Source organism: Engraulis encrasicolus, chromosome 12, assembly GCF_034702125.1.
Source record: "Engraulis encrasicolus isolate BLACKSEA-1 chromosome 12, IST_EnEncr_1.0, whole genome shotgun sequence".
NCBI classification, from domain to species: domain Eukaryota; kingdom Metazoa; phylum Chordata; class Actinopteri; order Clupeiformes; family Engraulidae; genus Engraulis; species Engraulis encrasicolus.
Genome location: NC_085868.1, coordinates 4,572,540 through 4,597,539, shown reverse-complemented (window position 1 = coordinate 4,597,539; position 25,000 = coordinate 4,572,540). Strand labels below are relative to the sequence as shown.

The window sequence follows — 25,000 nt, the reverse complement described above, 5'->3', positions numbered from 1 at the left end:
ACAAACAATACACTGAATACTATATTAATTTGAATATTTTGCAAGTGCTGCATACATTGTGATAAATAATCTATCTCCCTCTTCTCATCTAGTCAAACCAGGCCAGGATGAGGTTGAGTTAGAGAGAGAAGTAGAGTAGGCCTAGATTACTTTTGCTGTGAGTGTGGTCATCTATTGCATTTCTAAACCACTGCCCAAACTAAGATTCATTTTAAATAAATAGTTGATATAGTCAGCACACATTTCCTGGTGTTTTCTGGTAGCTGAAAGAGAGATTCATGCATGAATATTGCGCCTTTTCGCATAGGCCGCTTGGTCAATAAGTAATCGCATGTGCTCCGCTGATTATGAGGGGCCGGTCTGGGCCAAAAATGCCCGGGCCATTTGGTTCTCCCAGTCCAGGCCTGTGTGTGTGTGTGACAAGAAACACATCAGCATATACACAAATATTATGTAAAAACAATGTAATTCTCAACAACCACAAACACAAACACACATATATTCAGACAAAATCATGCATCTCAACACCCACACACAAATTCGTGCAATACACAGATCTGATCATATGCACACATAAATGCATACATAAATGCATACATGCACGCACGCACGCACGCACGCACGTTTATGTGTGCATTTATGTGTGCATATGATCACGCAAACACATCAGAGAATGTGTCTTTTTCACACGCACACACACGCACTGACACACACACACATACACACACACTGCAAAATGTGCATGTAACCCAGAGAGTGTGTGTGTGTGTGCGTGCATTGGTGCGTGGCGTGCCTGCATACGTGTGTGTGCGTGCATGCGTGCGTGCGTACGTGCATGCGTGCGTGTGTGTGTGTGTGTGTGTGTGTGTGTGTGTGTGTGTGTGTGTGTGAGTGTGTGTGTGTGTGTGTGTGTATGCGTATGTGTGTTTTAATCAGAGCATTCCTAGAGCTGAATTGCTTCTGCAATTACACGCGTCAACATGGAGGCAAAGCATGCACTTCAATCAGGCCCCTATCCACTTCTAGTCTTCTGTGTGTGCGTGTGTGCGTGTGTGCGTGCGTTCGTGCGTGCGTGCGTGTGTGCGTTTTTGGGGTCTGGTTTATCTTTGCTAACAGACTGCACTAGAGTGGGCCGCTTTCAATATTCTATTCAGCTCTCTCTCTCTCTCTCTCTCTCTCTCTCTCTCTCTCTCTCTCTCTCTCTCTCTCTCTCTCTCTCTTCAAACCCTCCTCCGTTAGCCCTCCACCTCATAGGACATTGTTGCTCTCTCTCTCTCTTCCTCTCTCACAATATTACAGTGTCACTCTCTTCCTTCTCTCTCTGTCTCTTCCTCTGGCACATCCATGCACATACACACAACCATTCAGACACACTCACGTCGCTCATACTACATACACTCAGGCACACACTCTCCCTCTCTCTCTCTCCTTCACACTCACTCATTAGAAGAAGGGAGATAATGGCTTCTGAAGGCGCTGCCTGCTCTGTGTGTGACGGCATCTTGAAGAGGGTTTATTCACACTGCAGTGCTCATTTCAACTGTTATTTACGCCCTCTGATCGCCGTCAAATATAATATAGTTTCTTTTTTTTGTGGCAATTGACAGGATTGCTTTTCAACTCGAGTGAAGTAGACACGCAGCGAGACCGAGGAAATTTGCATTCGGCCACAAAGCGCAGAATCCATGCAATTAAATTACAACTCGCTTTCTTTGTTTGAAGTTGCAGTACACAACCGAGCCTGAGGAGAGACTAATGTAACTTTAAAAAGGGAGACCACTGAAATAAATTGTCTATAGCAATGGCCTAATGTAGCCTTAAAAAGCGGGACCAATTAAATCAATTGTCTATTGCTGTAATGGCTTCGGCTTAATAAGTCAACAGTCTGTGTTTTATGCAGTGAGACTCACTGATTTAAAGTTTGTTCTTGCAAACCACCTCAGCAAACTACTACCAACTCATGGAAGAACGGAGTGCCAAGAAACAGATACTTAAAATGTAAATAAAAGAAGAAGAGAATCCGAGAGAGAGAGTGAGAGTGAGAGTGAGAGTGAGAGAGAGAGAGAGAGAGAGAGAGAGAGAGCGAGCGAGCGAGCGAGCGAGAGAGCGAGCGAGAGAGAGAGAGAATGCTTAGTCCCCACACCAATAATGTGGAGAGGGAAAGGAAGAGGATGTGAAGGAGAAAAGTTTACAGAGAGAGCAAATTAGATACAGACATAGACATAGGCATAGGAAATGGGGTGCGGGCAGACCTTTTTGCTTCCCCAAATATAACATTTTGAGGGTCAAAAACACCCCAATAATATATAAGTTGATCATTATCTTCGGTCCGTCTGTGCCATTTTCAGGTACTATATGTTCCAAAATTCCAAGATTCTGGCATCCCCTCCTGTCGTCTGTGGATAATAGGAAAGTAATGAAAGACAAGCAAAAAGATATAGAAGGAGGCAGAAACAAAAATCTACGGGTTTTCAGCATCCTGCACTAATGGGGGGTGTCTAATTGAGATGGATGGCTAGACAGCAGCTGCTATGGTCTCCTCACGGTAGAGGATGAGCATCTGTAGACACAGAGGAAGAGAGGGATCATCCAGAGAGGAGGAGAAAGAACATCTGTCTCTTCTATGCTTCACCGCGGGCAGACACGCCACACCTGACTGTGATGGCACACCTAAGAAACCACGCGGGACCGAGGCTGGACTGGTCATGTGGCAAACAGGGCATTTTCCCGGTTGGCCGACAGTCCTCAAGGAAAGATGCTTTTGTTTTTTGTTTGATTGTTTTATTTCCATTAGAGACGAGTCCTCAATTTAGTTGGGGTGACCCATGATAATGTCTTGTAGTAATATAGACAGAGGACTGCATATGAATCAGATGATTAGTGTAGAAAATTAGGGGGGTTATGTCTATGACCAAAATGCCCAAGCTGTTTTTTGGTCACAGTCCAGCCTTGCACGGGACCGCACAGAATACCTGACATTCATTAGCCTTGCGCACCATCCTGCGTACTTCAGCCAAGAGACTTGGCTCTGCACAAAGTCTGGTGCCTGTTTTTTGTGGAGTGATGTTGACCGGTAGGATTTGCGCCGGTGTTCTGACAAACGGTCATACATTGTAACTTTATCCTACGGTAGGATGTTCTGTCAGACATGTCTGTTAAACGGTCCTACATCGCCATAGATAGACGTCAGACATGTTTGTTCAACAACTTATAAGTTAAATCCTGATTTTTTTCCGAAAATGTCCTTCCTGCTTGCAATCGCATCAGATCAAACAACCTCCAGACCATGAATACGAAATGAAATGGTAGTGGGATGGTCAGGACCAGGCTAGACATTCAAAGCCCATCTGACAACCCGAACAGAGCACAGGACAAACCAAAGAAAACAGCTGAGGAACACCTGACCGAACATCAAACAAAGTTACATATTTGCACAGCAACGATCTCATTTAACTATTTTGCAAAATAATACCAACAATAACATTTGTATGAAAATATCCAAAACAAGCGTTTTGCACTATTAGCTTTTTCATCAACAACAAAACAACATATCTAATGGCTGTGAGGACTGACCACAATGTCCTCACAACCAAAATAAATTCAGGTTTTGGTCCTCACAACAGTGGTATAACAAGTACACACACACACACACACACACACACACACACACACACACACACACACACACACACACACACACACACACACACACACACACACACACACACACACACACACACACACACACACACACACACACACACACACATAGCACAGCACAGCACAGCACAGGACAGGAAAGCACTGCACAGCACAGCACAGGACAGCACAGCACAGGACAGCACAGGACAGGAAAGCACTGCACAGCACAGCACAGCACAGCACAGCACAGCACAGCACAGCACAGCACAGCACAGCACAGCACAGCACAGCACAGCACAGCACAGCACAGCACAGCACAGCACAGCACAGCACAGCACAGCACACAGCTTTAATCATCGCAACAAGAGATTGACTGGATGAGCTCTTACTGAAGAGAGCACGGAAGACATCAGTGTCAGTCAGGGGGCAGTATAACCAACAGAAATGATACCTTTCTTGAAGTTGTCCATTCCCACACCTGTTAAGTTCGGAACTAAAGTGCTTACTTACGAACCACTGGTGTACATACCGGGCTCTGAACTTTTCTCCATGTGACTGTGTGTTATCTGGATGAACATGCGGGGTAAACATTTTTAGTTTGCACCAACTTTCTACTCAGAATTGTGGTGTGAACATGGCACCGTTCTCAGTCGGCCTGAACGCACTTTGGGTCATTTGGGTTTCGCTCATTCAGTTCAACACCTCCACGTACCCGTACACACACAGAAACTAGCTATTGTCTGCTTTGTCGCATCCAAACCTGGACTGGTAATCTGCAAGACTGGGCATTTCACGATAGCCTTCAGAAGCTACAGTATGGTGTTGGGTTTGTTTGTATTTACTTAGACACCAGTTCACAGTTTAGAGGGAGGCACTGAAAATGCCCAGGCATTTTATTGATTCCATTCCATCCCCACATGGTAGTGTCTCCAATTCATATTGCAAATACACAGAGGTGGCCAAAGTGAAAGTAGGCTAGGAATAAAAAAAAAACTGTTGTGGTTTCCTTCCAACACAAGTAACTTCACTGAGTAACTGGTCTACAGTTACTATAGAGCGATAGGCCTATGCCTGATTTTGCGCTAGTTTGATCAAGTTTGGAGGTTTTCTGTTAAGGTTGTCAGGTTTTTTTCCCCAAGCAACAACCATGTCCACATGATGAGGCACAATGGAAAAACTGGTGTAATCGCTATGTAATATCATGTGCTAGAGCTAATATAGTATTTATACATACTCATACAGTAGCTATAATGTATACATTATAAACTAGCTTTAATCTGCTCTCTAACGTTTTCCTATTTATATTGCTAATACAGGCGCACCCAAAGGGAGACAGATAGGCTCGTGTGTGTGTGTGTGTGTGTGCGTGCGTGCGTGCGTGCGTGCGTGCGTGCGTGCGTGCGTGCGTGCGTGCGTGTATGTGTATGTGTGTTTGTGAGTGAGGTTTGAAAGGCTGCTGTAGTTTGCTACGATGAATAGAACACTGGGCACACTGTCAGTCAGCAGAAAAGAAAGAGAGATATGCCATAGCACATACTGGTACATGTATTGCGCTAAAAACTGGCAAGTTAAACAGTGTGGTGTTGTGTTGTGCTTTTGTACGTGTTTGTACGCTTTTAAGTGTGGTCTGTTGTAACTTTGGGTTGGGGCCTGTGCGCTCGATAGCTGTGAGTTGGGGGAAGTTTAAGTCCACTTAAGCCTTTGACAAGAGTAGTGTCTCGCAATTAGAGAACATTTATCTGAAAAGCACAAGTCTCTCTCTCTCTCTCTTGCTCTCTCTCTCTCTCTCTCTCTCTCTCTCTCTCTCTCTCTCTCTCTCTCTCTCTCTCTCACACACACACACACGCACACACACGCACACACACACACACACACACACACACACACACACACACACACACACACACACACACACACACACACACACACACACACACACACACACACACACACACACACACACACACACACACAGCACTTCAGCCACAAAGGAATTGATTGGATCCAATCAGTTTCTCTGTCCCCACCACTGATGCCCTTACCACTGCCAGCCCCCGAACGGCAAACGTCTACCGTGTGTGTGTGTGTGTGTGTGTGTGTGTGTGTGTGTGTGTGTGTGTGTGTGTGTGTGTGTGTGTGTGTGTGTGTGTGTGTGTGTGCGTGTGTGTGTGTGTGTGTGTGTGTGTGTGTGTGTGTGTTCACGTAAATGTACAAATGTGTCTGTGTCTGTGCATGAATGCATGCATGGCTGTGTGTGTGGTTGCTTATGTGCATGCATGTGTGTCATGGGTGTGTGTGTGTGCGTCCTCGTGTGCGTGTGCATGTGTGTGCGTGCGTGCGTGCGTATGTAAGGATGTGTGTGTGTGTGTGTGTGTGTGTGTGTGTGTGTGTGTGTGTGTGTGTGTGTGTGCGTACATGGGCTTTCTCAGTCCTTACCACCATCGTCACCTCACTTAAATGCCATCTGTCAGTAGCCTGCTGGGCTGTATCGCAATTATGTAGCTGAAGATTCTTCCACCATCACCTCCACTCAACAGCAAAATGGCCTCAGTGCCATCAGTGAGTGACCCGTTGCGCCGTATACAGTACGTCTGTGCAGACTCTGGCTTGCAAAAGCAGCCAAGAGGCGAGTGGAAAGTCACTGAAGTTATTCAAAACTTCCCATCAAGGTCTTTATGTTACTTTAAATGTTACTATATTTTATTATTAATGGGTACTGTACCTTAAGTCATGAAATTGATTGATACAAATCTAATTATTCCATAAGAGACACCTGCAGTTTGAAGAGTGAATAGGCACCTTCAACTCTTGTAATCTAATACCACTAGAGGAGCTAAAACTATAGCCCTATATAATACATTACATTTTTACTGTTATAATATACATTTCTATGTCACTTTACTGTACATCATTACATATTTTATACAAATCATTTTTTTGTAAATGATACTATTCACATATGCACTATTAATACAGTGGTTGGCTGAAAAATTATAACGGGTGTCATGTACAGGCCGATTTTAATATGCACCTATTAAACCACTGTCAGCTAATCATTGGAATTTACAAGAAGTCACATTCCATTAGACTTTTAGTGTCCAGATGAGAGGCGTGTCATTAAAGTGGCCTTATACAGTGTGGCCACTCATCTCAATATAGTTTAATATTGTTACACGGTCATATTTTATATAGGCATGGCCAGGCAATTTTAATTGTATAGTGCATTTCACTCACAAATGCAATTTAATGTGCTTTCCAAAAATAAGAAATAAAAGATAAAATATACAGATAAAAAGCACAAGAGAATGGCACGTGGAACAAAAAAATGAAGGCATAAAATGAAGAAGAAAATGTCAAAACCAAAAGTCAGTAATCTGGATTTCTAAAAGAAAGTACCAGCAAATAGCTTTGCAGCATATATACAGTAGATATTGTCATTATACTGACATTTGTCTTGTTGCTTCTCTATGGTTATAATTAACTGGGTGTGAAAAAACATCGAAGACTTCAGAGTCTTGCATGCAAAGGTCGTATGTATCTAACCTCATCCTATGAATATGAAGTGATAATACGGCTGAATGTTAAAGTTTTTTTTTAGTTTGTCATTCTTCAATGTCTATCTTTCATCAGGGTGACATGCAGTTGATACTTGTTCATTTTATTGTTGTTGTAGTCGATACAGAGTTGCTATGCAATATATTGTAGAATGATATATATAGTGAATAAACCTTCAAAGGTCATAGCGGCAGGCTGGGCTGAACTTGGATGAAAAAACACGGGTGTTTTTTGTTGTTGTTGTTATAGACCAGCATATCAAACAGTTCACTTTATATATTACAGGGATTAAAGCAAAAAAAAGTCATCTGACTGAACTTTTTTTACCGGTTAGGCACCCGATCGAGTATCACTCCGTAACCCAACGAAAACCAATGTAGCCAGGCTCTGCCCTCATAACGAAACATACACTGGTTTTATGCAAGGAACGGTGTCAGTGCCAACACTAGGCATAGGCAGACAGGGCAGTCGCCTAGAGCGGAGTAGGCCTATGTCTTGAGGGCGCCAGTAAAACCAAAAAGTGCCACAAAATCAGAACTTCAACCAACATAAAACTTTACACTTCACATTAACAATGAATATTCATTATACACTCAGTAGGCCTATATACACACTCAGTATGAATGTACCTGTAGGTACTATATCAGATGTGCTCAATCAGATGTAGGCCTACAATGCTATGTTTACAGATGCCAATTTCTAAATACAAGAAAAAGGAAAGAGGGAAAGGGGCAGGCCTAGGCCACCAGATTGACTAGAAATGGCCGAGAATGGAGGGATAATGGATACTATATCAGACTGCAAACATTGAACTGCAATTTGGTTCATGTTTTGGTTATTTCCTCTTATATCTACCCATTATTTATGAATTGTTCACAACATTATGCAGAATGGATTCACAATGAGTGTTGCTTCAAAATGGTCTAGCTGATATCATAGAATTATTGAGTTGGAATTGCAATGCGTTGATACAGTGATCCCATTATGGGTTTTTTTTAGTAGTAGGCTATATTTTTCTTTCCCATCAGAATGGGCAAACACTGCTCTGGTGAAAGCACTGGTGCGCATTGCTTGCAGTATTTCTGACATTTAAAAAAAAAATAATGCACTGGTCATAGCAATCAGAGGGAGAAAACTAGTTGTTGGTTATTTTGTATGTTTTTCACTATTCATCCTGTAGTCTACCTCTTGTGTTCTACCGTTTTGAAAACCTATGGCTACCGGTACTTTTTTGCTTCTCGATGTGCGGTGCCAGGCACACGCTTACCATTGATTTAAAAAACGTCCCCGATTCCTACACGCACTCGTGTTCTCTCCTACAAGCGGACACGACACAGTCACAGACATACGTCTATCGTTTAACAAAAGTAACACACTTTCCCAAGCTTGTCGCGCAACTTTCCACTCGAATCAAGACAAACCACCCACCCATCAGTCCTGAGTGCGCAGTGCGCAGTGCACAAATAACTGAACTGAAACGAAGCGTAGTCCGAGAAGATGGGCACAGACGTTTAGCCACTCAAAAACAAGCACACACACAACTGTTGCTGCACACTACTCCAGTTAGCAAAAATAGCATCACACAGTAGCCTACAACAAGCCTTGAAAGTGAAAGAAACACCGAAACGGCATTTATTGACCATGAGTCCACCCATCAGAACACTGTTTCCCAGAGCAAGACGTGGCATAAAATATTGGCTCTGCCAGGGATATCCTCCGTGACCCCTGTAAAATGCAACCCATTTCTTAAATATATATCGGCAACAACAAAGTTAATATGCTATGATTACAAATGAGACTGTACATTATCCGTTGTCAGAAAGACAACTAGAGCTAGTTCTACACGTAGCCAGTCAAACGCGCTAAACTTTGAGGATGAAAGGCATGGTATTACGCATGGCATATCCTAGCTAGCTGCCAATGATAGCCGTCCCATTAGAGCTATGAATAATGTTAGTAAAAGTCACAATGCTTAAAAGGCAACCCCTTCATGAAAAGGACATCATGCGCAGTCGAAGTAAACTATTCATTTTTTTCTAACTATCCGCCACGGCAGGTGCAATGATAATGGAAACATACGTGTCCTACCTTCTTCAAGCTATGCATTCCATGCATACCGGTATGCATTATTAGCCCATATTGGAATATCAGTCCAACTCATTTAATGATTGTCATTTCATGGCACTTTAAACATAGTATTACACTTATTTTCTTTTCTGCCATCAGCAACAATGTTGGCTATTTGTTTTTTTTAATCTCTCGCGCTGCGCCGCAACCGAATTGCTGACCGCTCGTGTACTTTTTTTTTTTTTTTTGGAACACGGAAGAAAAGGGGATGGCTCAAAACTACTGAGTGAATCTGTTGTATGACACCACCGGTGATGGCGCGTGTATAACTAAATCCGTACACCAAACACACCTCTCCTTCCCTTCTCATGACCAGGAGTGCTCTCGATTTGAGTTCAGTTGGAAAGTAAAAATTGTAAATTAATTGACATGAATTATAAAGACGGAAATCCGTCCAAACGAAAATCCAGTTGACGGAAATCCGTCATAGCGACGGAAAACTTTAATCCCTGTATATTAAGGCTGCACCAAGACAATGCATTTTAAAATTATACATATATATCCACAAGGCCATAGACATATGAAAAAGTAAGAGGAATCGAATCAGTACACTTAAAGTCTATGCAATAGAGGCTTTACTGAAGCTGCAGGCTTTTGGGCGCTAAAGACACTTCATCTGCCATCTAACCTTTTAATCATATTAAATGGTCATATAGGAGCATAAGCCAGGGTATCTATTTATGAAGTATTGTATTACTGGAGGTAACATACAGTATTTCTCTCAGGCTGAATGTCATGTACATGGAGAGCTTCAAAGGTCAGAGCAGCAGGGGATGTGTCAAATTTACTATAATAATAATCTAAAAATAAATAAATAATTCATTTATTTTGTGTTTCAGTGTAGGCCTATATAAATTACAATATAACCTTATTTTAATGGCCTAAAGCTTTTACAGATATCACAACTGTCACAGTATATTAGGCTACTATTGTGCATAACATTTGTCAATTTAAAATTTAAGGCGAATTTGATACCTGTCTTCGTCTCATCCCTCGTGCCCCTCCCCCTCCCTTTGACATTTCGCTGCTGTGTAGGTGTTTGTGCTGTGGGGTGAATATGTGTGCTCTTGTTTGTAGACTTGCTGGTGTGTTTGTAGTGCCAGTGTGTTAACACACATAAACTCAGACACAAGGACACAGACTCACACACCCCACTGTGAGACCTTTTCTTCTGCCTTAGCACAGCACAGCAGTCTGCTCACGTCTCCCTAAACACTCACACACACACACACACACACACACACACACACACACACACAGACACACACAGACACACACACACACACACACACACACACACACACACACACACACACACACACACACACACAAACCACAAAGTTGCATGACAGTCCTGAGAACATGCTGCAGAGAACTATTGAGCAAGAGATAGTATTGCCTTTATCTTGGATCTCTTCATGCTCCTGATCAGTGCAAATGATTTCAGCTGTGTGCATGTGCAAGCTATTTTATGTGGTGTGGTGGTGGTGGGGGGGGGGGGGGTTGGTGGTTAGAGAGGCGGTGTCCTGTCTATATGAGCGACCCGTCGAGATGTGATTCTCTTCGCTACTGAGCATGCGCACACCCTCGCGGTGGTTTTCGCGGGTGATTGCCCATCGAATTGTGAGACCGCAAGTTACGATAGGATCCCCTGAGACTGTCAACTTTGGTGACTCAAACTGTAGCCTATGTCCTCCTGAGGTTACCACCAGTCATCCATAGTCTAGTTAGCCTATAGCCTGTCCACCGACTGTCATGGACTGAAAGTTACGATATATCCCCTGGGGGGAAAACGGGAAATTGCGTGGATCATCCAGCAGATCATTGGAAAATCTGCGAAATAGCGTGGCCTCGAACATTTGCTACTTTGTTGCATAACCGTAATCGCTCACACACTCAGCCTCGAACATTGTAACATCGTTCAGAAAAGACTATGTAGAGGAGGCGTTCTCCTTGCAAAATGGAAAAAAATCGCCACCTCTGATCGAGCTGTCAAAATGCTCCCTTCACCCTTTTCACTCAAGAATTTGAATCGACTGCATTGTAAAATGCCTGAACATGGTAATAAGAAATGCACTGGTGGGGATGTTATGAAAATATGATTCCGGTCATTAAAAGACAGACATCTGCCAAAACAAAGCCACAATACGCTATCTGCTATCTGGGAATATCTAAACCGCGCTTGTTTATCCCCATAGCAGATGATTTAATGTGGCAATTTGCCTTGCAAGCCCACGTCGCATTTAAACCAAACCAACAGCAAATGACTGCATTAAACAACCCGTAGCCAGGCCCTGATCCCAAACACTTTCTCCAGTATTTGCGCAAACTCAACTCAGTCTCTTTCATGTGGCACGTTTCTTAACTTGCTCAAACGAGAGGCTCACGGCTTTTTAGTGCAGCCGCACGTTCTTATTAAACTCCGCACGAACGACTGCACACCCCTGTCCGTGAAATAAACAAAGTAGGCCTAATGGTTATTAAAACAGTCCTACGTGGACCGATTGAAACGCCTTCCGCGGAAAATCAAGGTCGCTCATTTAGATGAGGCATCGCAAATCGATAGAACACCACTATCGAATAGGGCGACCGGTCGCTCATCTCGACGAGGCAACACATCTCGACAGAACAGCGGCTGGGTTTGTTGATTGGGACCACATAATGTGCACCACATACAGTAAGGTGCATGTTTTTATGGCCGATAACAACAAACACCTCAAACATTGACACGTATGCCTCTTTTCAAGTGCGTTTTTGGCCTGTAAGAGTTGGCCTGTAACCTCTTAAAATAAAAAGCGCAGTGACAGTTTGCATTTTTGCCATGATTTGTCTCTAAAACTGGACAAAGTTGGACCAAATTTGTTGACACAAGACAGACGTAGTTTAAAGCCCATTTCCGGCCTAAACTCAATTTCGACCAGATATGCAGTTACTGCATCCTTTTTTAGTACGGCAGTATTGCCTATATTCTTTTTCAACAATTTCATCCAATGATCCAGTCAATGTCAAGATTTTGGGATGATTTTTGCGTCTTTTATTGCATGAATTACTTGAAATATAAGTACAGATTACAGTCCAGAGCAAACTTGATGCATGAATGAAAAGTTTATTATTCAAAATAAGAGCTGGCACGAAGTGATGAAAAGTACCATCATTTACACAAAAGCACTTTTTTTTACAGAAAGTGAAAGTACCGTTAAAAAATAGCACATGCACAAATACACAAATGTAGGAAGTTAACACATTCACTACCATACCAAGTCACGTAAAAATATGTTTTGCCTCCCAAACCGTAAAATTACGTTTTTACGTGTTTTTTTTCTTCTTCCCCCCATTGGATTCTGAATCTACACATTCTAATGGACATTCTGTGTGATTTTCGTAATAATGTGATGAACAGAACTGACATAGATCATGAAAACACCTACAAAGTCAAAACTCCTTAAAGTTCCACTTTTGCTTGCTTAAAGTGGAATAACTTCGGAATGGAATAAGCTAGAAACAAAAATATACAGACAGCTGAGTGTTTGGGCATTCGAACAAGCCCTGACATGTGTCTGTGGGTTGAAGACAAAATATTCGGTGGCTGTTCAAAATATGACAAAAAATTATGAAATTGGCTGGGAGTGTACAGCTAAATTCCAAAAAAATGGCTGATATTGAATGTGTTAAGATCACACTTGGCCCTCAGCCACCTCCACAACATTATGGGTGTCTCTGATGTCTAGGGGTCTGCTGCCATTTTCTGCTCCTCAGGTTGACCCAGATCACAGCAGCTACCAGCCCCAGCAGCACACAGCCCAGCACTGAGGCATGTGCTGTGTAAAATGGAGAGTTCACCCCAAATGGATCCTTGTACAGCAGGTGGATGCGTCCCTCATAACAAAACAAATGGTAGTCCTCCCCACACCATCCAAACGCTCTCCATGTGTACACAGCATTGTCCTCTATTGAGAGATTGGATATGATCAAAGCATCACTAGAGCTGTATGCAGTCATTCTGTCCTTCACATCCTCATGAATGAACACAGGGTTAACAGAAGTGTCTAGAATGAGAAGACTCTGTTCTAGGTGTTTCTTTTGGTGCAGTTGCATCCCCTCCACATGTGATAGGTTCAGCTCTGTAGTATTCTTCAGGATGATTCCTTCTCCTTGAGAATACCACAACCGCTTCAGTGGGACTACTTTGGGGCAGACATAGAGGCGATAGTTGATGGTTACCCCACAGTCATCCCAACACTGATAAACTCCAGCATGTTGCCTTGACACTGAAGTGATGTTGAGCGAGTAGTTCCCGGTCTCTGTGAGGTTTAGCTCCACTCTGCTACTCCTGCCATTTCCCCAGTATTCGATAACCTTCATTATGTCACACGAAAGTGTCAGATTGTCCTCCTCATATACATAGACATATGTGACTTTAATGAGCAGGTGAATTTTGTAAATTATTTGGCATTGTGCCCCTCTGAATATCATGCAATAAAAATCGCTTCGGCCTGTGATCTCTGTCAGTGTGACCTGAGAGGTGTTGAGATCCACCTGCAGTCTTCCCCTCAGGTCCTCCACCAGCGGCTCCAGTGAGGAGTTGGTATCCAGGACCAACACCTCGTTTGCCCCTTTTGTGGAATAATCTCGGAACAGCTGTATGCTGTCCCCCTGCCTCAGAGGAGAATCTGTGCGACAAACAACAGCACTGCCACTAAAATGAACGTAATCCTCTTTTAATCCATTATTGTTTGTGCAAACAATTATATGGAAGCTTTGATTTTCTGTGATGCTACCGTTGCTCCAGAGCTCGAACCTGTAGTTTCCACTGTCAGAAACGGTTGGGAACATAGCCAGACGGAACCTACGTCTATCACCACAACGGACTGCATAGTTGTCTGGTTTTAAGACCCCATTCTGTGAGCAGTTTACCAAGAGTGCATCACCATCTGCAACAATTCTGTACCACAAAACATTGTCCCACTTATTGGTGATGCTGGAGTGCCAAAATTTCTCACCTTCAGTCAGAGTCAGAATTGTAGTCTCTGAACTGTGGTGGACACCAGAGATGAAAATCAACAAGAAAAATGCCCTTGTGTACATGTCTACCATATCTCCTCTATGAGCGCTCTGTGTTGTGGATCGTTCAGTTGTCACTCTGCTTCTGGCAAAATAGTTTGAGAGTGACCTCCCTCCACTTTTATCAGATATTTCTCAATCGCTTAGTCAGTTTCTGTCTTCATCTCTCTCTCTCTCTCTCTCTCTCTCTCTCTCTCTCTCTCTCTCTCTCTCTCTCTCTCTCTCTCTCGCTCTCTCTCTCTCTCTCTCTCTCTCTCTCTCTCTCTCTCTCTCTCACACACACACACACGCACACGCACACGCATGCACGCATACTGACATACGCACACACACACACACACATCCCTGGGTCTAGTCGCTGTGAAGTTTGTCTTGATACTGCGGTCCTCGACTGTGAGCAACACCAAGCCTAGGCAGAGATACCACAGTGTTTCCCATACATGGTGGAAACTATGGCGGCCCGCCATTGTTGAAATTTGGCCGCCATAGTTTCCGAAAATGTAAAAAAAAAAAAATAATAATAATAATAAAATTTTTTTTTTTACGATTTCCGTTTTTGTTAAAAACGATTTGAATTACGATTTCGTTCGCATTTTCCTCCTGGAGTAAATACATCCTATAGAGAAAACCAAAAGTGCTTGAAAGACAGAGGGATCAAAAGCCTAGTCAAGTTGTTGTAGTTAACTTGGGTTTTGGGAGCAATAAAAAAAAACCTTCAGAGAAGGGACAGTTGGGATGAGTTTACTAACACTCCCCAGACTTTGTTTTACAGTTGTAATGAGTTAGGTGACAGGCCTTCATTGACACGGCATGAGGAGACATCGGGCTGCATATAGAAATGAATGTGTAATGAATGTGAATATAGACATACAGTAAATGTGTAATATGTTGTTCAGCCCTTTTAATGGGAGGAATTTTGAAAAACTGGCCCTGTGACCAGCATCCCTCATGTAGAATGTGTACGCCTATGTGTGTGTGGGAAAAATGCACAGCCTACCCTCTTAGACCCTTTTTGTCTATGCGTTAACAATTTCACAGTACTCTTAAATTCTTATCTCTGCTCCTATTTTGTTTTATTATATTTTTTCATTACATAGACACCTGCATGAGGGACGAATGAAACTGTGTTGTAAACAGAAATGATTCACAGTATTTTTTTTTTTTAAAAAGGCCCGCGTGAAAAAATCCTTCGTTGTGCGTGTTACTGAAGACCGCGGCGCTTTCATGTATGCAAAGGCATTCGGCTATAACTTGCAGAGCAAACTTTGCTGTGAGCCTGTGAAGCCCTGGACGTACGTAAATGCGTGTTTTTGATTGGCCAAGGTAGTCAGACAGGAGGTGTGTCAAGACAGCTGAGCAGGACAACATGAAGCTGAGCTTTTGTGCCAGCTATAATTTCATATCAATACCAACTGATCCCCTTCTAAAAGCTTGACATTCTGAAACAGCGCTTGGTTCGCAAAAACCTTATTATCTCCGTTTCTTGCAGAATTTTGCAGAATTCTGGAGGTACCCGCATCGGTTTAACTTAGGTTTGCTTGGCAATAAAAGCTCGTAGAGACACACGGTTTTCACTCACAACAAAGGCAAAGTCTCCACTTTCAAACAAGCCATAACATATTTCAGTGGCACCCTCACATAATATTCTGTGACTCTACAAAAAACGTCAAAAAAGGGCTTAGAACGCCGGTATTCTACGACATAATTCCGTAAGCATCGCCGGTATTCAGTGTGTTAAATACTGAATTCTCCTCAAATTACCTTCATACAAACAAAACCAGCAATCTGGTTAAGGACAGTGATATGCTTACTGCAGGATACGTGTGCACATGCATCTTTCGTGCATGCATGCGTTGTCATGTGTATTTGATATCAATTTTGTGGGCGGACATGATTTTTTTAACTATCACTAACACTAACACTAAGCAGCAAGTAGTCAAAAACTACTCAGAGACATCAAAACATGTTATTGTATAAGTATAAAACAAACAGGCTTAAAACAGCATTTCAAAACATGTATAAAAGCAAGCAGATAAAAGCGTGTTTTTGGAAGATGATAATCTTCACATGACTTTTCTCAGAACTCTTGAGCAAGAACTTTTCTTGTCTCCACTTTGCATCTCTGTATGGTTGTGATCAGTAGAAAGGATCAGTAGAAATGTGTGTATGTGTTTGTGTGTGTGTGTGTGTGTGTGTGTGTGTGTGTGTGTGTGTGTGTGTGTGTGTGTGTGTGTGTGTGTGTGTGTGTGTGTGTGTGTGTGTGTGTGTGTGTGTGTGTGTGTGTGTGTGTGCGCGTGTGTTTGAATGAATTTGTATCTGGTAGGCTATGTTTGTCCGAGTGAGAAAGAGAGAGAGGGAGGGGGGGACTTGTGCTTTTTGGATAAATGTTGCAAGATTCTTGTTAAAGAAAGGACTTTTCCCAATTCACAGGGCCTGACCCAAAGTTACAGCAGACCACGCATGAAAAACGGTTTAACAAGACAAAATGGTTTAACTTGCCAGTTTTTAGCGCTATTCATGTAGTTCTGTTATGTCGTATCTCTCTTTCTTATCTGCTGACTGGCTGTAAGTCTGCCAAGCGTTCTAATCATCGTCACAAACTGCAGCAGTCTTTCCAGCCTCTCTCACAAACACACGCACACATGCGCCAGACACGGCCAAAAGTCACTAAATTGGCAACACTGCACGGGGAAAGGGGTTGACCTTATTAACCTGTCCACAAATCAAGCCCATTTCAACATGTTACGTACCACTACGTACAACGTTTCCTGTCTGATAGTTCCTGTTAGGCTGCCAAGTGGCCGTCTGAATGATTAAGCAATAGCAAACTGCTACCAAGATAGTAATGGCACTGCCGTTGTAACATTGGACATGGATCAGAGTCTACAGACATGTTGCCAATGGGGAGCTGTTCCCTGACATTCACGGTGACGCTATCAAAAGAGGAGTGGAAAGGAAGATTTAGAGAGAAGTATTAGGAATAAAGGAAGTGAAAGAGATCAACTGCTTACACTTAAGAAGGAAAGGAATAGAAGATAGAGCTAGTGGAAGAGAGAGTAGAAAAGAAAAGAGATGGAGGAAGGAAGAAAGTGTGTGAGAGAAGAAAAGACATAGAGAGAAGGAAAGAAGAAAAATGAATGAGAGAGATGAACAATGGTGACAACGAGAGGGGAAAACTCTCTCTGTGTGTGTGTGTGTGTGTGTGTGTGTGTGTGTGTGTGTGTGTGTGTGTGTGTGTGTGTGTGTGTTGTGTGTGTGTGTGTGTGTGTGTGTGTGTGTGTGTGTGTGTGTGTGTGTTGTGTGTGTGAGTGTGTGTGTGTTAGTGTTAGTGTTAGTGTGTGTGTGTGTGTGTGTGAGAGAGAGAGAGAGAGAGAGAGAGAGAGAGAGAGAGAGAGAGAACTGTCTCTTCACATAGCAGAGTAAAGAGAGGGAGAGAGCAGACAGTCTCAGCTTGTGACGAGGGGACATCAATTCAGACCAGTTTCATTTCTAACCTAAGTGTCTCCTTGCCACAGCGGATGAGGACAGGACAATGGTGTGTGTGTGTGTGTGTGTGTGTGTGTGTGTGTGTGTGTGTGTGTGTGTGTGTGTGTGTGTGTGTGTGTGTGTGTGTGTGTGTGTGTGTGTGTGTGTGTGTGTGTGTGTGTGTGTGTGTCAGTGTAGATGGGAAAGTGCCTTTGTGGTCTGCAGTGAAACCAGCCGAGCTTGCTAAGGACTTCGTGAACTTTGTAATACAGCCCCTACAAAACAGAGAGAAAAGCTATCTCTCTCTCTCTCTCTCTCTCTCTCTCTCTCTCTCTCTCTCTCTCTCTCTCTCTCTCTCTCTCTCTCTCTCTCACACACACACACACACACACACACACACACACGCATATGCACACACACACACACACACACACTCACACACCCTATCAAGTACACAGCAGAGTCGATCCTGCTCCTTTCTCCATTAGCAGAGATGAAACACAGTGGAATAGCAGCAGACTACTCCTCTTCTAATAGACCTATAGCAAGGTCCAAACACTCATCATTTTTACCCCAAAGCTTTGAAATATATCCATTTTGAAAAATAATATTCAAAACTGGCATGTTGTAAAAAATCAGTAAATCAGTCAAAATCACATGATATTATTTCCAATTTTACCTAGGCTACTTTGACATCAAAATTTAACACAAGCAAGGTCTCCCTAGAGATAAAGCATCCACTCCATGTGTGAATTCAAAAGCCACTTTTCATGGCTTTCCTAGTCATTTTGAAGGTAATCTTGTGCAATTTAAATGAATGGATAAGTGGCTCACCAAAATTGGCTTAATTATGTTTAAAAAAATCCATCGGCACACTAATAGACCTACAAGGACAATATTTGAAATAGGTGGCTAAAAATCTGAAAAATTTAATGTTAAGTGATTTTTATAACATTTATTTTTGCGCGTCATATGATTTAAGTGGATATTTAGACACAGTCCAAACCTTGTCCTTGATTAATGTCATGTCATATTCACATACAGTATAGTATTCAATGTTTACATGGGTTGGCATGTTTTCCATTGATACCTACTCAAGATGGTGGTGGCGCTTGCCATTTTCTGGTGCTGTCCGCTATCACTGTGGGCACTCTATAGTCTTATTTCCTACCTCTATGGCACCATGCCTCATCACTAGTCCAAGGACATGGAGGACAATGGAAAGTTTTCTGTTGTATGAGCAAAAATGCCAGCACACTGTTACCCAGCAGACATGGAGAAAGACAGCAGATGGACACTCTCACCACTGACCAGGTCAAGGAAAGGCAGGGTGGGGGAACTGTTCCATCATGAACAGCAGGACACACACACTCTCAATCTCTATCTCTATCTCTCTCTCTCTCTCTCTCTCTCTCTCTCTCTCTCTCTCTCTCTCTCTCCCCCTCCCCTTCATAGCAAAGGCAGTGTTCCATCACACGCACCAGAACTCTCAATGGCTGACGGCTGTGAGTCAGTGGCCAGGTCAAAGTGACACAGAATAGTTTTATAGTAGATGCACAAAGGCATGCAATGTCTCCCCAGACATGAAACAGCAGATGACTGACGTTCCCATCAGTGACCGGAATTGTTCCCTCCCAGAGACCAGAACACGCACATGCACGCACGCACACACACACACACACACACACAGTGTGGTGAAAAAATGTTCCATCACAAACAACAGAACTCGGCAGGAGCCAGGTCAAAGTGACACGGAGCTTTTTTATAGGTAGGAGATGCACAAAGACAAACAGTGTCCCCAGTGAAGTAGCAGATGAGAGACTTTCCCACCCCTGAGCAGGTGAACGGGAGGCAGGCTGGGGTGGTGGAATGAACAACATGATACACACACACACAAGGACACGCTCACGCTCACGCTCACGCTCACACTCAGACTCATACACACACACGGACACGGACACGCTCACACTCACTCAAATGCACACGCACACACACACGCACACACACAGAGACTCAGACTCCTACTCAGACTCAGACTCAAACTTCGTCATGAGGGAAGTGTGACCAGGTCAAAGTCAAATGGAATGTGGGAATTGCTGTACCATATATGCACAAAGTCACCATAAATGTCAAGGAGCAGCTTTTTGATTGGATATTTATATTTTGCTATCTAGCTATTGGCCATCCGACGCAGCAAAAGTACACCCGATGAAACAGACATGGTAAACCATGGTCGATGACTGACAGTCCCACGGCTGGCACGGCTACACCTACTCTGACCCAACCGTAGTATTGCTATGGCATAGCCATGGGTAACTATGAAAACCGTGGTTCCTGACAACAGTAGTTTAATCATCGTTTTACTATGAAAACCATGGTTTTAAACCATGGTCACAGACCATGCTAAAAAAACCAGATGAAAGCCATGATTTGCCATGGTTAATTTTTGTTAGGGGGTTGGAGGGGGGTGGAGGTAAGGGAAGTGTTTCATCACACAAACCAGAAGACTGTCTGTCAGCAGTGTGCAGTTCATTGACCAGGTCAACCTGATACAGGGCGTCCAAACGGCCCAAAACGCCTCATCCTCAGGCCTCTGCAGCATCAGAGCAGCAGGTAGTCACTCCCATCTGTGACAAAAGTGACGACACAAACTGACACAGCGTGACAGAACCGTTCCATCCCGGAACAGAAGAACGCGGCAGACGGCTCCACCATGGGTCATCTGTCTGGTCATACCAGACTTGACCTGCGATTCAGTGACCAAGGCAGTGTTGGAGAAGGAACTGGTCTGCTTTACAGGCGGAAAACACATTTGGCCTGAGAGTAGGAGACAGCAGTGACGCAAGTGTTCCATCACACACAGCTGAACTCTTCAGATCAGACCTCTCCATAGCTCCGGTCAAGGAGAACTGCAGAGACATAACAAGTGCCGTCACCACCATCAGGCAACTACACACACACACGCGTGCACACACACACACTCACACGCACACACAAACCAACACACACACACACACACACACACACACACACACACACACACACACACACAGTAGGATCCCAGCAGTAGTCTAGATGCATGGATGCTCACACTGGACACTGGCAAATTAATGAACACACGCACACGCACACGCACACGCACACGCACACACACACACACACACACACACACACACACACACACACACACACACACACACACACACACACACACACACACACACACACACACACACACACACACACACACACACACACACACAGGTCCACAGAGCGGACACTCAGCAGGTGACTGGACACACAGCAGTGGTATGGATGCATGAGTGCTCAATGGTCATTCTGGCACACACCCACACACACCCACGCACGCATGCACGCACGCACACACAAACACACACACGCACACACAAACACACAAACGCACACACGCGCGCGCACACACACTCACACACAAACACACACATACACACACACACACACACACACACACACACACACACACACACACACACACACACACACACACACACACACACACACACACACACACACACACACACACACACACACACACACACACACACACACACACACACACACACACACACAGGGCATTGTTCCCAGATTAGTGCCCAGAGGACAATGGCAACAGCTGGATTTGTGATTCAAGGCCAGAGCCCAGAGAGGAGAGAAGAGGAGAGCAGAGGAATGAAGAGAGGGGAGGAGAGAAAGGGGAGAGGAGAGAAGGGGAGAGCAGAGGAATGAAGAGAATAGGGGAGGAGAGAAGTAGGAGAGTAGAGGAGAGAAGGGGAAAGCAGAGGAATGAAGAGAATAGGGATGGAAAGAAGAGACGAGGGGAGAGGAGAGAGGAGGAGAGCAAAGAGTGCAGGAGAGGAGAAGCAGAGAAGGAAGAGAGAAACAGGATGCATGAAAAGCGAAAGAGAAAGAGAAAGAGAAAGAGAAGAACTTCAAAGGGATGAAAAGGAGGAGAGAAGTCGCTCTCACACTTATTCCAGTCTGGCCTCAGGGGTGTCGACGTCTCTTTTGAAACCTCCAAACTTAAAAATACCCAAAGTGCTTCTTGGTGGTGACTCTTGTTTGCTGAGCCAGCAGAATTCATTTTTTTGGGGTCACAGACATTCTCCTTGCTCATTTCCCTAATGTATGGCGGTTCATTCGCTCTCTTCATGCGTTGCTGTAGATCTTGTTCTGTGTAGTTTTCCACAGCTCCACAATATCCAATCTCTCCTCCTATGCATGTGACACAACATGGCAGAGAAGGAACTTAAATAAAGATTTGTGAAGCAGAGAGCAGCCGTAACAAAAACACACACGTACACATGCTCTCTCTCTCTCTCTCTCTCTCTCTCTCTCTCTCTCTCTGTGTGTGAGAGGCCTGTTTGTCTATGTGGAGGGTCCTGCAGGATTTACAGCAAAATTGGGAACATTTTTCTTCCGCCCCTCTGTTGTCAGTGTGTGTGTGTGTGTGTCTGTGTGTGTGTTGGGAACATTTGTCTCTGCCTCTGGTCATTGTTGTCCCCTTTGTTGTTGCATTTGTTCCTGTTCACCCATGCCGGTCCCGTAGGTCTGTTCATCCCGCAATGGCTTCCCACACCTACGGGAGTGTTCACACTACTAATGCCTTCCCACACCTACGGGGGTGTTCATACTGCAATGTCTTCCCACCTTCATGGGAGTGTTCATACCGCAATGTCTTCCCACCTTTATGGGAGTGTTCATACTGCAATGTCTTCCCACCTTCATGGGAGTGTTCATACCGCAATGTCTTCCCACCTTTATGGGAGTGTTCATACCGCAATGTCTTCCCACCTCTATGGGAGTGTTCATACTGCAAAGGCTTCCTACACCGACGGCACACTACAATGCCTGCTCCTCACCCCTAGGGCACATACGCCACGAATTTGGCCAAGCAAAGCAAACTTCGCCATTTATTCCTATGAGACGAACAGGAGCAAAGCGAAGCGAAATTATTCAACCACGTTTATGCAAATGAGGAGCGAATTACGCCTGCGGTGGCCAATCAAATCAAAAACATAACTGTTTCACACCATTTGATTCACCGTGACGACCTGATGACAGTTGAGCTGTCAGAATGGAACACTGTATTTCGCCTCTCCTCACCTCGCTCGTTATACCTGCTGTGTGTCCCTAGCATTAGGGTGTGTTCACACTCCAATGCCTCTGCCTCCCAAATATGAGAAGCATTGGCAGTATCTGAACTACCCCAAAATCCTCTTTTACAGCACATACAGTTACTGCAGAATCAGTCGGGTTTGGTTTCCTGAAATTTGTAGTCCTCAACGTGTGACAGAACAAGTCAGTGTAGTTGTCACTGCAGTGAAACGCTGTAGAAACAGCACAAACATTCAACAGATGTTCACTTTGAGACACTGAAGCAGTGAGACATGCCATCACGCTCCAATGCTTATCAAATTGGAAAATGATTGCAGCTGGTAGACAAAACTAAGTGTGTTTCTCTGTTTGCGTGTGTGCGTGTGCGTGTGCGTGTGTGTGCGTGTGCGTGTGCGTGTGCGTGTGCGTGTGTGTGTGTGTGTGTGTGTGTGTGTGTGTGTGTGTGTGTGTGTGTGTGTGTGTGTGTGTGTGTGTGTGTGTGTGTTTCTTTCAGATAAGACCAGCTTAATCATAATGCCAGAAGCACTGGTGAAGGAGTATGTGGCTTACAACGCTAAGGTAGGACTATTCACACACACATGCCTGTATGCGCGCACACATGCAAGCGTACAGTATTTTCCCACACGCACGCACACACACACACACACGTTCTCTCTCTCTCTCTCTCTCTCTCTCTCTCTCTCTCTCTCTCTCTCTCTCTCTCTCTCTCTCTCTCTCTCTCTCTCTCTCTCTCTCTCTCTCTCACACACACACACACACACACACACACACACACACACAGACGCAGGTACCCCAGGCTCTGCCTGAGGGGCTGTCATGTTGCCAGGGGCACCTAGTGGTGCAAGATCACTATTGGAAGGAGGGAGAGAGACCGTGGCATGATGGCTTGGTAGGAAGGGGACCGAATGTGGCATTATTTTAATTATTTTAATGTTATGCAGTTTCACATGAAATATCACATGTCCTGTAAATCTTAGAAATTCCATTTGCAATACAACAACGTTGTATTTTCAGGGGATCTACTGAAGGTGTGGTGTGTTGTGATGTTGGCCACCTTCAATATAGGCCTACTGTAAAGTGAAGTGATCCTGGTTTGTGTTAATAGTATGGCACCATGGACCAATTTGAAGTGGCCCTTTGAATGAAAAAGGTTTCTCACCCCTGACTTAGAACAAGGGAGAGATCATGTGGCCTGGAATATGCCACAGTCTCTCTCACTTCTCCCTCCTCCCTTGTTCCACGCCACAGGGAGATAGATAAGGACATGGAATTTGGGAGGAAGGAGAGAGAATGTGGCATAGGACTTGGAACAAGGGAGAGAGAATCTGGTATGGAAGGAGGGAGAGATGTATGGATGCAGAGGAATATGGCATGGCACTTGGGAAGACAGAGAGAGTGTTTTATGAAACATATAAGGAGGGAGAGAGATTTTGGCATAGAAGTTAGAAGGAGGGGGATAGTTTGTCACATAGGAACTTAGAGCAAGGGAGAAAGAAAGCATTCTGGCATGGAACTTAGAACAAGAGAGAAAGAAAGAATAATGGCATGGAATGTAGAAGGAGGGAGAGAGAATGTTGAGAAAGAGAAAGTGAGATCGTCTGGAGGCTACCTGTGTAATGTCTCGTAGGAAAATTGTGGTTTACGATTGGCCATGGCTGTTTATGGGACATTACGAATGTGTCATGTGGCATATACGTAGCCCATAGCCAATCGTGTCAGGTGTATCCATTCAAACAAAGTGCAGTCATCGACTTTCCACCCCTCAAGATCTGGAACCCTTGCTGAGGGATAGAATCCATGCTCTCTTTTAGATCGGAACGATTGTGCAAAGCTAGGATTTGGGTGGAGAGAGAGATGGAGTGTTGAGTCTTAAAAAAGAGAGATGGGATCACCAGTGACTCACACTTTTTTTGTAAGAACAAAAGAGCAGAAATGAAGAGAAGCTCTAACTGCTGCACACCTATTCAGGTTACAGGGCTGCAATGCACTAATCTAT

The 25,000-nt window shown here is 44.0% G+C and overlaps 1 protein-coding gene across 2 annotated transcripts in view; it reads left to right on the top strand.

The window, feature by feature from the left end:
* Positions 1-25,000, top strand: part of gulp1b (GULP PTB domain containing engulfment adaptor 1b) — a 137,249-nt gene that overhangs the window by 79,046 nt on the left and 33,203 nt on the right. For both annotated transcript variants that reach the window (XM_063211520.1, XM_063211519.1), the window contains exon 3: positions 23,498-23,562. In XM_063211520.1, the coding sequence (XP_063067590.1) occupies positions 23,498-23,562 (65 nt within the window). The remainder of the gene's footprint in view (positions 1-23,497; positions 23,563-25,000) is intronic.